The sequence below is a fragment of the Mchenga conophoros genome, linkage group LG2 (genome assembly GCF_057382185.1).
Source record: "Mchenga conophoros isolate Kocher_MC1m ecotype Shallow Benthic linkage group LG2, M_conophoros_male_GT1.1, whole genome shotgun sequence".
NCBI lineage: Eukaryota > Metazoa > Chordata > Actinopteri > Cichliformes > Cichlidae > Mchenga > Mchenga conophoros.
In genome coordinates, this window is record NC_140527.1 from 13,205,589 (window position 1) to 13,220,126 (window position 14,538).

At 41.6% G+C, this 14,538-nt stretch overlaps 1 protein-coding gene across 1 annotated transcript; it reads right to left on the reverse strand.

Moving 5' to 3' along the window:
- Window positions 1-2,027: 2,027 nt before the first annotated feature.
- slc25a48 (solute carrier family 25 member 48) lies at window positions 2,028-14,175 on the reverse strand. The gene is made up of 7 exons (XM_085286666.1): window positions 13,983-14,175; window positions 11,773-11,816; window positions 11,166-11,237; window positions 9,932-10,184; window positions 7,844-8,134; window positions 4,786-4,919; window positions 2,028-3,421 (listed from the first exon to the last, which is right to left on the reverse strand). The coding sequence occupies exons 1-7, from the start codon at window positions 14,035-14,037 to the stop codon at window positions 3,317-3,319; spliced, it is 954 nt and encodes a 317-aa protein (XP_085142792.1). The 5' UTR covers window positions 14,038-14,175; the 3' UTR covers window positions 2,028-3,316.
- Window positions 14,176-14,538: the final 363 nt, after the last annotated feature.

Here is a 14,538-nt window from a genome sequence, read left to right on the forward strand (position 1 = left end):
AAATGTTTTCCTTTTGTTCCACGTGCTACTATTCTTCTCAGTGTCCACAGCAAACTCCTGAGACGTGCATTAAAAATGAAGGCAGAAGTTACAGAGAGGGAAGGATAAAAAAAAAAAAAAAACCCACAAAATTTAAAATTTTGCAGCCACAATAAGTCAAAGTGTGTCTCACAGTTTCACCGGTTTTATTTGTCAGCCAAGCAGACAAACCGTCTCTTCTCCTTGAACTTTGCGTCTGCCACACTAACACCAACACCCAAAACAACTAAGTGCTGTATCCTACCAGACCTGAGTCCACCATCCATCCATCCATCTTCATCCGCTTTATCCGAGGCCGGGTCGCGGGGGCAGCAGCCTAAGCAAAGAGGCCCAGACCTCCCTCTCCCCAGCCACCTCCTCCAGCTTATCTGGGGGAACTCCAAGGCGTTCCCAGGCCAGCCGAGAGATATAATCTCTCTAGCATGTCCTGGGTCTGCCCCGGGGCCTCCTCCCGGTGGGGCATGCCTGGAAGACCTCACCCAGGAGGCGCCCAGGGGGCATCCTTGTCAGATGCCCGAACCACCTCAGCTGGCTCCTTTCGATGTGGAGCAGCAGCTGCTCTACTCTGAGCTCCTCCCGGATGGCCGAACTTCTCACCCTATCTCTAAGGGAGAGGCCAGCCACCCTTCGGGGGAAGCTCATTTCTGCCGCTTGTATCCGCGATCTCGTCCGCTTGTATCCACTTGACCTGAGTCCACATTAAAGGAAAATCTGTTTTTATGTTTTAAATAATATTACAGATTTGTTTTATGTGTCTCTGTGCTGTATCAGTAATAATCTCAGGCTGCCAGCCCCTATTAAAATTCTCTTGCTCCCCCCACTGCCTGTCAGCCAGGTCAAAGCAAGAATTTATGAACCCATTATTGCTTGAAGTGAGACAAATATAATAACTAATAATATAAACTAATAATATATTTTTTTTAACTACATGCATGAGCATCTGTGCCACAATCAAAGCAACACTGCATGAATATTACTGGTCAAGTCAAAAACCATAAACTGTGCACAGTATTGTTTATCTGCTAACCAGAAGATTTTCCATAATAATAATTATAAAAAAAAAATAAAGTTATACTTGCAGAGTTCTTGCAGCATAACGTTAATGCAGTATTTGCTGGGATATGCAGTATTTACAAAGGTTGATTACAGTTTATTCCACAACATGGCGATGTACCACCCTAAATGACACCAACACGCAGCTGTTTTCATTATTAGGCGGTTTTTCTTTTTCTTAAGGAGGACCTGCTGCAATAGAAACTCTGCTTGAAGTTCCAAAGAAGAACGATTTACATTAACAGTGTTCATTATTAAACTGTTATATGAAAAATGTGTAAATGACTAAAAATAAGCCTTCTTACTGTTACAAATTGACTACAGAGTTTCAATTTAATTTATTCATTTTATATTATTTATACAGCGCCAAATCACAACAACAGTTGCCTCAAGGGACTTTATACTGCAAGTTAGTAATACAAAGAAAACTCGACCAATCAACCTTTGATGAGAGCAGAAAGGAAAAACTGTTTTTAGCAGAAAGAAACCAGTCCCAGTATCAGGGATGGGGCAAAGGCACGCTATGGAAGAGAGCCACAGATTAAGAAGAAACACTCAGTGCATCGTGGGAAAACTTGTGCGAATAGCCGCTTCATTGAGTTGTGTTGCTAGATGCTGCCCTCTAGTGGGTGTTGTGAGCCCTTAGAGGGAAGTTGAGGTGAAAATAAACAGCTTTCACTGTAGTTATGAGAGTGACTTTAGAGCTCCAGGTTCTTATCAGCCGACTGCAGGCAGAAAGTCAACGTCTGTCTGCAATTCTACTGAAGCCAGAGTCTTCGCTTTAGGCCTCAGATATGACATGAAAATCAGCTCTCGTAGCACGTGTCGACATCACGGAGTATTTATCTGACAGCAGGCCCCTATCTCTAAGTAGACGAGCTGTCACATGAATGTCACATTATTCTGAGAAGAGCCGATTCAGAAAAGGAGAGCAGTGTGATTAAAAGCTTTTATTTATGTACAATAAGAAATTTCTGGCTCCCTGTCATGTGGAATGGCAGCGAACATATTTACACATATTTACATGTCAGGGTTTTAAAAACAATAAATCCTGTTATAATTTTAATCTGACTTCAGAGCGAAACGCCAAAGCTTTTAACTGCAGTCTGTGGAAAGTTTGTTAGCAGGACGTTTAATTATAAACTTGTAAAACTCACTTTTCTTAATATAAGAAACACACAAACAAATGTACAAGAGGACGTTAGTGTGCAACACACATACAGTCCGCATGGAAGGCAACATTTCATGTTATGACTCTGTGGATGTGCCATTTTCAACATAAACAGGATTTTAAAGTACAGAACGAGAGAGCAGAAGAAAGAACATCTAAAACTCATTAAAATGATGCGTTTAATCATTTTGAATATATGTAAGGTACATCCAGTTCATAAATTAAACCTACAACTAAGAGGTAACAGAATATGTTGACCCTCTGCTTGTGTTGAAAATGTCAAACTCATCTTTTCACATTGACTTGGTCAATTGAGCTTATCTCTCTGAGATAAAGTGCAGCACATAAAGGCCAGATAAACACAAAGTGAAATAGCTAAGTTATACATGAGATCTGTTTAAAAATCTTTTAGCTGATCGTATTCAGTATGAAACATTATGCGCTGATGACTACACATGACATCTATGTCAGTTTTACTCCTCATCACCGGACTTCCTTTCTTTTCCCTACAGATCACCAATCACATGCTAACAGTGCACTACTGTGTATTAACACAATATTACTGTGCACATCACCTCCATACTGACCGTCTTTTTCACAGGAAGTTCAGACTTGCCCCAAAAACAAACCTCGGAGGAACACACAGAGTTCTTTGGTAAATATGCAGCAAAGAAAAATTCAACTTCAGTAAAATTCTGACATCAACATGTCATTCAACTATTATACTACACATAACAAGAAGATACTTTTTGATTTGACCAATAATTGCAATCCACCTGAAACTGATCCAATTTATAAAACTATAAAAATAGCTCCACACAATCACTCTGCAGCACCAACACTAAAATCTTTAATCTCTGAATAACTCAAGCAGCATTGCGTAACATCGCTGGCCACCGGTGTGATAAAACTGTCTGTGTGACTGAGCTAAAGGTTTGATCAGATGACTTACACTGTCACCAGTCTCTCGTTTCAGAGACGCTGGGCTCTATTTGCTTTGTGCTCATTTTTCCAAGTAACTCAGTGTGACTCCTTTAATTAGTAAAATGTGTCCTAAAGACCCCTGAAGAACCGCAGAGAGAGTTCATAGGTCAGGAACATGGTGGAGCTCATTGGGAAGCCTCGGATGGCGTTCACTGATGCTCCCCTGAAGAACACCTGAACATTAAAAAAAAAAAAAAAGAGAAAGTTGGAATTAAATATGTTAAACTGTCTACACACATCTGTTATCATTCCAGATCTTTGGTGCCGCGCTGACAGGAAACATGAGTGAAGGTGAACACAGCCCACAGACCGCAGTGTTACGTTGATTTTTCTTTGGGGACGCTGGCCTGTAGTAACCCAACTCACTGACCTCTGTTCACATCAACAGTCCAGTTTACTTTCTCAGAACCTGACCCCTCCTGATTTCTGGACACTGCGATAGCTTGTCTACAGTTTACAACCTTTGACATTATGAACAGCACGAATCAGACACACAGATGCAACATTTGCTCGTCTCAGGCCAGGACACCAGCCGTGTGACAAATGCTGACCTGACATAACCCCACATAAGGTTTTCTGCAGCATGTGGCCCGTTTTATTTTATAAGAGGATATTTTTTTACAACGAGGAGTTTCACTTTTTCATCCTGTACAGGTCTTAGCAAAATTATTAGACCACCACCCAAAGTAAGGTTTGTTGCCACAGCTGCCCAAAACTAACAATACTGATAATTACTGCAATTATCAGCAGTATGAACGGCCTCTTTCATGGAAATATTTTTAATCCTAAAATATAATTCTTGTTGTTGTCCATGTTAGGGTCTAGAAATCTCTGGAGGTGCAGAATGAGTGGAAACACCAAAGGGCAACTTTCAGCAGCATCTCTGACATCACTTTTGGTGTTGGCGGTGACAAAGGCAGGTGTAACAGGCCTTTTAAGCCTCGCTGGGGAAGAGGTTTCATGCCAAGTATCTGAAGAGAATTCTTTCCTTGTAATTTAAATATTTTCAGCAGAAACATTTGAGGAACCAAAAAGTGAACTTCAAACTTCACACATGTGAGAGCATTCAGTCTGCTTATTGGACAGATGTCTGTAGCAGCTATATGGCCCATTGATGCCCAGGGAGTGTCATGACTTACTCATGTGGAGGCGTGTCATTGAGGCTCAGTTTGGTAAGATGTTTGTAAAATTTCTTTTTTCTTTAAAATAGATATTGATACGATTTCAGGGACAACGTGTTGACCCAAGCACACACAACATTCGTTCAGGAAGCCCTGAGATCGGTACTGCAGTGTCTCTGATGGACAAACTTTGTGCATCTTGGTTGATTTCTTCAGGCAGAAGCTTCAGTGTTCAAGCTGCGGTAACTTGTGTGCTCTGCTGGATCCTCAGATACAAAGCTCACATGGACACAGCTAAGTGTCCAAACACAGCGGGTAGCTGAGTTTGCATTGTGTTTTTGCTGTTTGTGTGGAGCCAGATCGAGGTGCTTAAAAACAGTGTTCTTATAGTTTTGGCTGGTTGAAGTCATTACTCACCTGTACTCCCTCTGTCTTGTAGCTGTGGATGATGCAGTGTAAAACTCCCTTGTACTTCCTCTGCAGCTGAGCATCAGCCTGCATTCGACTCTTTACCACGTCGGTTGGTGTGGCTGTGACCCAGGAAATGGACCCTGAGAAAGAGGAGAGAGCTCTGAACTTCCTGCTGATGTCATGGTGCAAGGACTCTAAACCAGGTGGAAGTCACATATGGAACCAGACAAGGACTAGAGCAAACACATAACAAAATCTCAGACTGTGAAAGTCTCCTCTGATACTGAGATTTTGTCATTTTATTGTGTAGGTCCAAAGATCACAGTTCAGCTCCTGGAACCTTTTACTTTTGCCAAAAATGAGGATCTTTAACTTCCTAAGACCCGAACTCTTCCCCAGCATGCATTTTTAATTGCCCTTTGATATTGGGCATATTGGGGCCCGATGAATGCAAAAACAAAAAATTAGCAGATTTTTTTACCTTATTTTTGTTTTTAAGAAAAATAAGAGCCACATATGAGGATATTTGTTTAAAATTTTGATAGAACAGTAGCAGTATAATGTCCCCGTAAGTGGATATCAGGCCCATGTAGAGCAAAATTGAGTATTTTGGTCAAAATAACCCAAAATGTGATGTCCACATATGTGGACGCCAAGTCCTAGGAGGTTAAATGAGGGTTACAGGGCTCAGCACAAACTTCACATGCTGCGTTCAGGCGCTCCTTATAACATCTGTAATAGATTCACTCACACAGCCAGCAGTAAAGAAGAAATGACTTGACATCAGCTGATACACGAGTTTAAGGGTCATTTAGACTTTAAGACGTACAGAACATAATTAAAACATTTACTGTAACTCATTGTTGAAGGTTTGGAGGAAAAATCATCAGGATATTGTCCGAGTTTTAGTTCAACTACGACGGATTCAGGCCTAATGGGAGGCTAAACATGGCAGCATTTCAGATTTATGCCGTCCAGCTGACCGAAGCTCTCACACTACATTTTTCACTCAGTCAGATGTTCATAGCTGGCTGGTCTGCATGTGGAGCCTGCTTTAACCTCTGAGACCAAACAACCCTGAAACTCCAGCCTCCGACTCCATGCATCCGTTTGCACCAGCCAGAACTTGATTGGCCTCAGATGTGTTTGCTCATATTGATTTCTTGCTATTGCAGTTCTGTGGAACCTACGAATGAACAAAGATAAGGTCACATGTACAGTCTTCGCCAGGTTAATAACAGCCCACGGACGTCATTCAGAGGCCGGTCAGACAAACAGAAACCACCCACAGCTCAGTCTGACCTGCTCGGATCAATACTGGTGTTTATGTACAGAGCAGAAGGTCTGGGACACAGCAGGACAATGATGTGTGTCAGCAGAGGAAAGTAAAGGAAAAATAAAGGTACTGAAAAAACAAAGTTACCTTTAGGTCTGGATTTTATCCCCAAACCCTCTGAACCGAATAATAACAGTGACCTATTTACAGCCAAACTGTCGGAGGCAATGATTCTCCACATTTGAGGCCGTTCCAGTTCATACCTTGTTAACAGTGTGTGAACATTACAGCTTGAACCAAGTTTAAAAAGGACTTCATCACATTTTAGCCTCAGTGTCATGAATTGTTAAAATAAGACGCAACTGAAGAGCTGCGACGTTTCATCAATAACTGAATCAGAGGAGCGAGGGCAAAGATAATGTGCAACTTTAGTTTTTTTGGTCATTGAATAGATGCTACAGTGACTTAATTATGTAAAAGTATTGATCAATAAGTATCAATAATAGCACTGATCTGACCCCAAACTAAAAATATCTCAGACTTTATGTGTTTTCTGTCATTTTATATAAGAAAAGAAAACGGTGTCAGCTGTTGTTCTACAGTACAGTTTCATCCGAGTCTATCAGTTCATAAAGCTGAAGAAAAAAAACAAAAAAAAAAAAAACAACAACTGTCAAGAATCGGCTTCTACAACACTGATAGGATAGAAGGGGAAAAAAAACAAAAGTAACATACTCAAAGATTTATCACTTAATGGAATTACTGGTTTGTCCATGCTCTAGTCCCATTTGACAAACCAAGAGTGATTTCTGACCATTGTTCAGAAGTTCTTGATTTCTTGCCAAATTCCTTGTAATTGGGGGTTACTGCTGGCTCTGGTTGTGCAACAGTTTGGTTTAATGCCGACTGGCATCAGCGGAGGAGTTTACTTATATCTTATTAATAATTAACTTTTATTATCTCTGTGAGGTTCTGCCAGTGTAACTGATACAAGTAGGGAAATATAAAGAGGTTTTAGCAAAAATACAAAAGAAGAAAACCTTAAGATCTATTCGCTTTTATTCTCAAATGTTCAGCTGACATCGACCCCCTCTGGTTCATTACTAACAGAAGGACAGCTCTGAAGAACAAGGTTATGTTAAGGTTAAGGCAGACACTTCAGAGTGTGTGAAGGTCTCAAAACATTTTCAAACGTGTTGGACTCTGAAATAAAACCTTAAATAAATAACAAAGGTTTTAATAGCAGGTTTAACTGTGCTCTGACTGTGCACCTAAGGCTCGTCTAATTCTTCTACCGCTGCAGCGCTGCCACATCACATCCAGTCCAGTCAGGCTCACATTGAAACTGCCACTTCAATCAGAAACACGCACTTCATTAACCTCCATGTTAGCACTGACTCAACACGCTGCTCTTCAGGACAGCGTTGCCACGCCCCTCGTTAAAGGGTCAGAACTGCTGCATTGACATCACAGGTTAATGTTAGCTACTGTGTGTCCTAACAAAGTCATCAGCTTCCTCCCAAAGACCCAGAATCAGCACTTTGAGTACGGTCAGCTGTCTGTTCACTCCTTTTCTCCTTTGTTGTTAATTTGGTGCACAGTGACCCATCACCCAGCTCAGCGGTGAGTGGACGAGGAAAGAACTTCCACAAATGTTTTCCTGTACATCTGACTCACAGGTCTGTGGCAACAGGCATAAATTTAACTGACGTCTAAAGTCACCAATAACTCAAACAACGCTAATGACACTGAAAATATCATAGGAAACTTTGTTTTGGTGACATTTACCTGCCAGTCCTCCTGCCAGCCAGATGGAACATGGATGTGGGCTCGAAGTGTTGTCCGGCCTCAGCAGGTCGCAGAAGATGGTGTAAGGGATGAAGTAGAGCGTGTATCCAGGTACGTCCCTCAGGATCATGGCTCCGGCTCCTCTGTACAGGCCCTGGAGGCCCTCGGTCTGCAGGATGCTGCTGATGCAGTGGATGGGCCCTCGGTACAGCTGCTGCTGGCTGGGAATGCTGACGGAGCGCAGACGGATGTTGGTGCCATTCGACATGTTGCCCGCAAGGTGGAGGTTCTCTGTTTAAAAAACAAAAATATATGAGAGTGAAGTCAGTGAGCAGGTTAGTTAGGGATCTGCTTCATCCAGTTTGTTCTCCTCTCCGTGTCCTCGTCTCTGGGAACTTTAAGCAAAGGTGTTTCAACTTCAGGGGATTTTCAGTCTCAGCAGAACGTTTTTCAAACTTTTTTGTTTCTTTCTCACAGTCCAAAAATGTTGGTGTCTGAAACACAGGAAGGTGCTCGAGTCTTTCCATATCACGTGGAAAAGAACCAACCGACAAACGCAATACCATTAATATGTAGCAGTCCTTTTACATTAGAGTGAAATGACTTTCTGTTTTAGTGACGGTGATCATACCAAGTATCGGGCTTAGTAAGTCAGTCATGCTAATCGCAGTATGGAATGCTGAGTTTACAGTGAAATGGTTTCCTGATCCTGGCTGAACTCGCTGACACTTTGCTCCATCATAAAAGAGTCGGCTCTATTCAAAGTCAAGTCCAAAGTATCACTGAGGAAGATAATGAAAGAAATGTGACTAATCCCAGTGACCGGTGGAAGATGTATGAGCCTGCCAAACACTGTAAACATGTAGAAAGCTATAAATGTCTGACTGGAATCCCTCTGTGCTCGGCTTTATTATTTTATTGTTTAACGGAAAGACGCAGGCCAGAAATCACAAGACCAAGAAACAATATAACGACAGACTTTGTATTCATGCAAGAATGGGTTCCTAACTGTGGAGAAAATTGACATTTAGTCCTTAAATCCATCATTCAAAGGTCCTAAAAATGCTACAAACACAGAAAAATTCGATTTTGTTAGAAAAGAAAAATCTTTGTACACAATATGACAGCACACTTAAAGACCAGGACCCTCTACCAGCACTGCATCGGTGCATATGAGGGATAAAGGGTTAATAAGTAGAACTGAAGGGAAACTGTGTTCTTCTAATGGCTCAGCTCCTCAGATCTCTTTTAGATGAACAGTTACCTCTCTGGCAGCTGTTTATGGCCACTTTCATATTAAACGTTCTTTATTAATATTTACCATATGCTGTCAAACATCCTGATACACTTATAGATGCTGTAATGTTATTCTGTGTATCAGTGAATATCAGCATGTAGTTATAGAAAAGATGACACGAGCAGAAATGTTTTCTGAAGCATGTTTTGATGTCTGTGTCATCAGGACATATTCATATTGAGTTCTGAGGCTATGTTACCGTGACACTCAGTCTAGATAGGTCTTGCTCGATTTAGATAATAAATAAAAAAGTAAACTATTTAAAAAAAAAAAAAAAAAAAAAAGTACTCCTACTGGCAACAATTCTGCAACCAGCTGGTGAAGTGTGACTATCAAAGACAGCAGCTCGGCGAGAACTTTGTATCCCCAAAAGCTCATGGTGTAATAAGAAGGAAACATTGCAGAACAGAAGCTGGAGCTGTGTCAGCATTTCATGTATTAATGTCATCTGATGAACGCCACATGGCAGTTTGTGGCTGGCCTGTAATTAACGAGCAGAAAGGGCACAGCTTAACTCTCTTTGATGCGATCCTTAGTCAACTTGTTCTTTTTGAAATTTTAGAAAAGAACGAGGATTAAAAACAAAGCCATTATTTGAGCTTCCTCTGACAGAGGTGTATTTGGGACAAAGTTGTTACTATGCTGACAAGGCTGCTTTTTATCTGGGCGTGTGCTGTCTATGTGCCAAAATCTTAGAGAAGTTAAAAAGAGCAAAACTTTTTTTTCAAGGCTAAGATACAAAAACAGAAGGTTTTTGTATCAAAACCTGAAAAAAGTGATCCCCACGTTACCTGCTAGAACCATCTGCGTTTGCATTTGGAGTCTGATCTTAACCAAATCCACTGGAGCTCCCAGGCTCACGGACATCAGTCCGGTCAGCATGCTGGCCATGGTCAGGTCCAACATGCTGCAGGGATGCTGCCCGTCACCATAGCGATAATTGCTTATGAATCTTTGAGTGTTACTGAAGAAGCCAAACACGGCCGAGTTGTAGACCGTGATGCTGGCCAGGGGGAAAGACATGCCCTTAAAGAATCCTGTGACCTGAAAAAGAGTCGAGAGGGAAGCAAGAAGGTCAGCACAACATGTGAAAAAAACATACATATGCACGGGTAAAAGCAGGAAAAGTGTGGAGGGAACAGTAAAGAACTGTAAGTGAGGCGTTTACACTGATGACATGCACAGAATTAAATACAGGGTGCAGCTGCTGCCAAATAGTATGGAAACCTTTCCTCGGGCCAACCTGAGGAGGCGGTTACAGTCTGGGGAGACATATGCTGGGAATAAAACATAGCTGAATAAATCATGTGACCTCTGAGAGCAGCAGGCCTGTGATTTGTAACGGACACACCGAAAACTTCTTATCATATGACACCCCAAAGAGATAAAACCGATAGATGCAGCTTAAATTCAACCTTTTGCACATATTTAGCCTCACCTAAATGGATTATTTTTCTGTAAAATAAGCTGCTATTATCACTCAGCTGGTTTAAGCTTTTCATGGTGGTGGTAAACAAAAGGTCCAGCTTAAAGCATCCAGCTGGGAAACTGGGTCACAGGAGAAATAAAGCGACTGGGAGCTGTGGAAACAACTTAAAGCGACAGAATGACTGTGGATGTTTGCATATTGTGCAGTGCTGGCTCTGAGCTGAACGTGGTTTTAGGTCCAATCTATAATGAAATGATTAACTCGATCTTAGGCTCTGAAGTACCACATTTTGTGTCCAGATCCTATAAATCTGTCCTAACCCTGGCTCTGAGGGACTCTGATGTACTGACTGGAGTTGTGTGGAAAAACACTGGGACAGATACAATATATCCAAGTTTCTGATTGCTGCCCAGCATTTGTACTGCCATAGCTTCAGCCAAGTTAAAACACACAACAGAGCCAACAAAGCATTTGGTTAAATATACTGCAGGGTGAATGAAAAGCATATTTTCAAAGCATGTCAGATAACTTATTACCGTTTATACTGTTTGGAGTGATGCAGAAATGGAGGAAAGAGAAGAAGTTTGAATGTTTACCGTTTCCTTCCTGTAGATGGTGAGGATGCAGTGCAGAGTGTTTTTGTAGCCATTCCCTGCCTGGAGCCGAGTCTGAAACAGTGCCACTGACTTTATTCAAACAAGTAATTTCCATATGAAGAATAAATAAAGTTGATTTGGGGGGTTTTTTCCCCCCGAATGTGAAACATAGGTTTTCAGATTTCTTATTTTGGAGTTTGTTGGACAAAAATATTCAGGCTTTTCACCTTGGAGTCATTGCACACATCTCTGACTAAAGACAGTTCATAACACTCACACTGGTTTTGAGCACATTCAGATCATTTCTGATAAATGCTTCCTTCCTTAGCTGCTACACATACTAAATTATTTTTGGCAAAAGACATATGTGACATCAAAACATCAATTCAATTATAATTATAGGGAAGAAACTGACTCTGTGTGTCATACAAACACAGATCCTGATTTGTAGGATGGATAAGGACGTAAATAAAAAAAAAGTGGCCCAAAAGAATGTGCAACAGAGTGTATATGACTTGATGAGCTGCAGGCTTGATCATTTTTATAACAGCTATAACACAAAAGTGGAGGAATGCTGTAGTAAAATGATTCCAGAGGTCTGACATACCTTTACTGTATCCAGCGGATGGCCAACAACCACACTGGAAGCTCCTGCAGCCAAAACAGAAAGAAAAGAGGAATGAAGCACAAAATGCCAGAGAGAGAAAAACAGAGACAACTTTCCACAAAAATCTCAAGAGTTTTACTCATAACCAACATGCTGAAAGGCAACGTGTCTCAGCCAAAAACTAAAGCGTCTTAAACTGTTTTTACTGCAGGACATCAGACCTGCATGTTTGCAGTCAGGGCTTAAAGTTTACTTCAAATGAGCAGCCATCACAGGGGGGAACGCGAGCTACTGTGTGTGTGTGCATGAGTGGGTATCAAACACACACAACATACATGCCACAGGATCTCGCTCAGTTGTTGCCCAGATAAGAACCAGGAGTGCATGGTCATCAGGACATGAATATTGTATCAATGCAAGGACACCAAATATCAAATAAAAAAAAACAAGAGGGTTTGCTGCACGCACCGCCATCAGGAAGCAGAGCAAACGTAACATTACATCAAAACCATCCACACACAGCTTGATGAAGGTACCTCATAATTATTCCACCTTCTGTGACCAACTGGAGTGTGGAGACTAAATAATTACCCACAGCTTGAAGGTGTTGCACACTGAGCAAGACTTAGATCACATGGTGACGGCACAGGTGGGCCGATAGAAGCAAACCTTTCTGCAAACAGTCACAGTCTGACTGGATTTTTAAAGGTTTTTAAATAACTTCTGTCTAATTTATGAATGCAAACAGACTGACAGCATGCTGCCACCAATCTGAAAGATTCTTTATCATCGAGCACAACTTCAGGGGACTAGACTCAACTGGCTGCCAGCTGCTGGTATTCTGGTTATACTGCTATAGAACTGGAAGGTTGGTCGACATATTGCAAATATTAAAAATCACAGTGATTTCATATTAGTGCTTTGTTAGCAGTGTAACCCAGCAAAATTTATATATATATATATTTTTTAAAAACGTCAGTTCACCTTTGCTGTGAAGGCAGTGAAACAAAGTGAAGCTGCAAATAAGGCCGGACATGTTTCTTAACATTTTATAACATTCAGGGAAATCTGTGAGATATTCTTTAAGGTCTATTTCTAGCTTTCTATTCTTCTTCTTTTTTCTTTTTTTTTTTAAATTTAAAGTTAACTGCATTTTGCAAAGCAGCCAAAAAAACGTGAAATCTTGGTGATGACAGAAAAATGCAATGCGCCCCTGGACACTGTAGTTTAAAATCAGATTAGAAGTCCTGCACTTGAACCAAACTTGTGGGGTTTTTCTGAGTTCATCATCGGCCTCCAAAAAGCTTTTATTGATAGGATCACTGCTATTGCTTCGGCTGAACATTTGGAGAAAAGAAGTAGGTCTACATAGATTTCCGGCATCAGCTCGTTGTGTAATCTTTTCTTTGTGACTGCAAAAGCTCCACGGCTGTGACTCTGACATCATAATAATGCAATGTCCAACTGGCAGCATGGCTTCACATTGCAAAATAAAGCTTATCAAAATTAATTAATAAGCCCAGAGACTGTCTTAGCTTTTCAGCTGGAGCTAGTTCCCATCCAAACCAGACTTGCTGAATATTAACAATGTCAGTGTTTTTCTGTGTTTTGTATTACAGCTGGGATTTAGAATATCACTATATGACAGCTTAAACATAATGTGTTTTTGCAGGGCTTTGTGCTTTTTTGTTTTACATCTTTTTATAATTTCAGTTTCATAGAATAATTAAAATAAAGCCCCTAGCGGCTAGCCCTGACACAGCACGCATTAAGCTTGTAAAAGGCGAATTTTTGTCCTTAGAATAAAAACGTGCGCAGACTGAATCCTGTAGACTGACCGAGGGGAGAGAGCATTCAGCGAGCAGCTTTCCGAGTAAACGGAGGCGGTGAGCCTGCGTTGCAGTGACACTGTGGGAACATGAGGGGTTCGGGTGGGGGTGGGAGTCTGCGCAGAGCCTCCACTGTTTATCTGGATGAGGATGCACGCGGAGCTCATGACGTTTTTTCCCCTGATAAACGTGTTTTTACAGTACAACAACGGAGGATTGTGCGTATCTGTGGAGCTCTGTGTGAAGCTCACTGGACCCAAACAAACGCGCTGTTGAGCCTCCCTTCACCTCCCACCCATGCCATCTTCAGTTCGCCCCCACACACCCCACAAAGATCCACTGAAAACACGCATTGACGGAGTGTCTGACTGAGGAACTCACCTGCAATCCATCCTGCGATGAAATCATCCACGCGGAAACTTTTGGAGGTCTGCATCTTCCACTCGGAGCTGCTCTGCGCGCCCCACGCCAGTAATCTCACAGTCTGCGCGCTCTCCACGGGACAGAACACTTACTGCTGCTGGTTGCTCCCGCTGATCACGTATCGGCCCAAACTTTTTTCACAAGAAGGCAAAAAAAACGGCTTATAGAAGGTAACTCCGGGAGTTGTCACTAGCAACCAATCAGAGCAAAGCCTGAATCTGTGAGGCCGTTCTGCTGGCCAATCAGGAGTGAGCTATCCAAAGCTATGCGGCCTATAGAGAGGCCGGGATGGAAATGAGCCATGAGGAAAGCTGAGCAGAAAAACAGATACTGCTGCACATTTTGACCTTTCTCCTACTTCACTTCAGCCTGCCCAATAAGAGTAAAACTCTTAAAGACCGACAAGAAAAAGTAACTTCCTGTATGTGCTGTAAAATGATCATCATGGATGTAATTAAAGCAGCTTGTGCTTATATTGATCTTCTATACACTTCATATATATGAATGGTGGCGT

Coding starts and splice junctions, on each gene's coding strand:
- slc25a48 (XM_085286666.1), bottom strand. CDS start 14,037: ATGCAGACCTCCAAAAGTTTCCGCGTGGATGATTTCATCGCAGGATGG. Junction 11,238..11,772: donor ATCCGCTGGATACAGTAAAG/GTATGTCAGACC, acceptor GCACTGTTTCAG/ACTCGGCTCCAGGCAGGGAA. Junction 3,422..4,785: donor ACAAGACAGAGGGAGTACAG/GTGAGTAATGAC, acceptor TTTAATGTTCAG/GTGTTCTTCAGGGGAGCATC.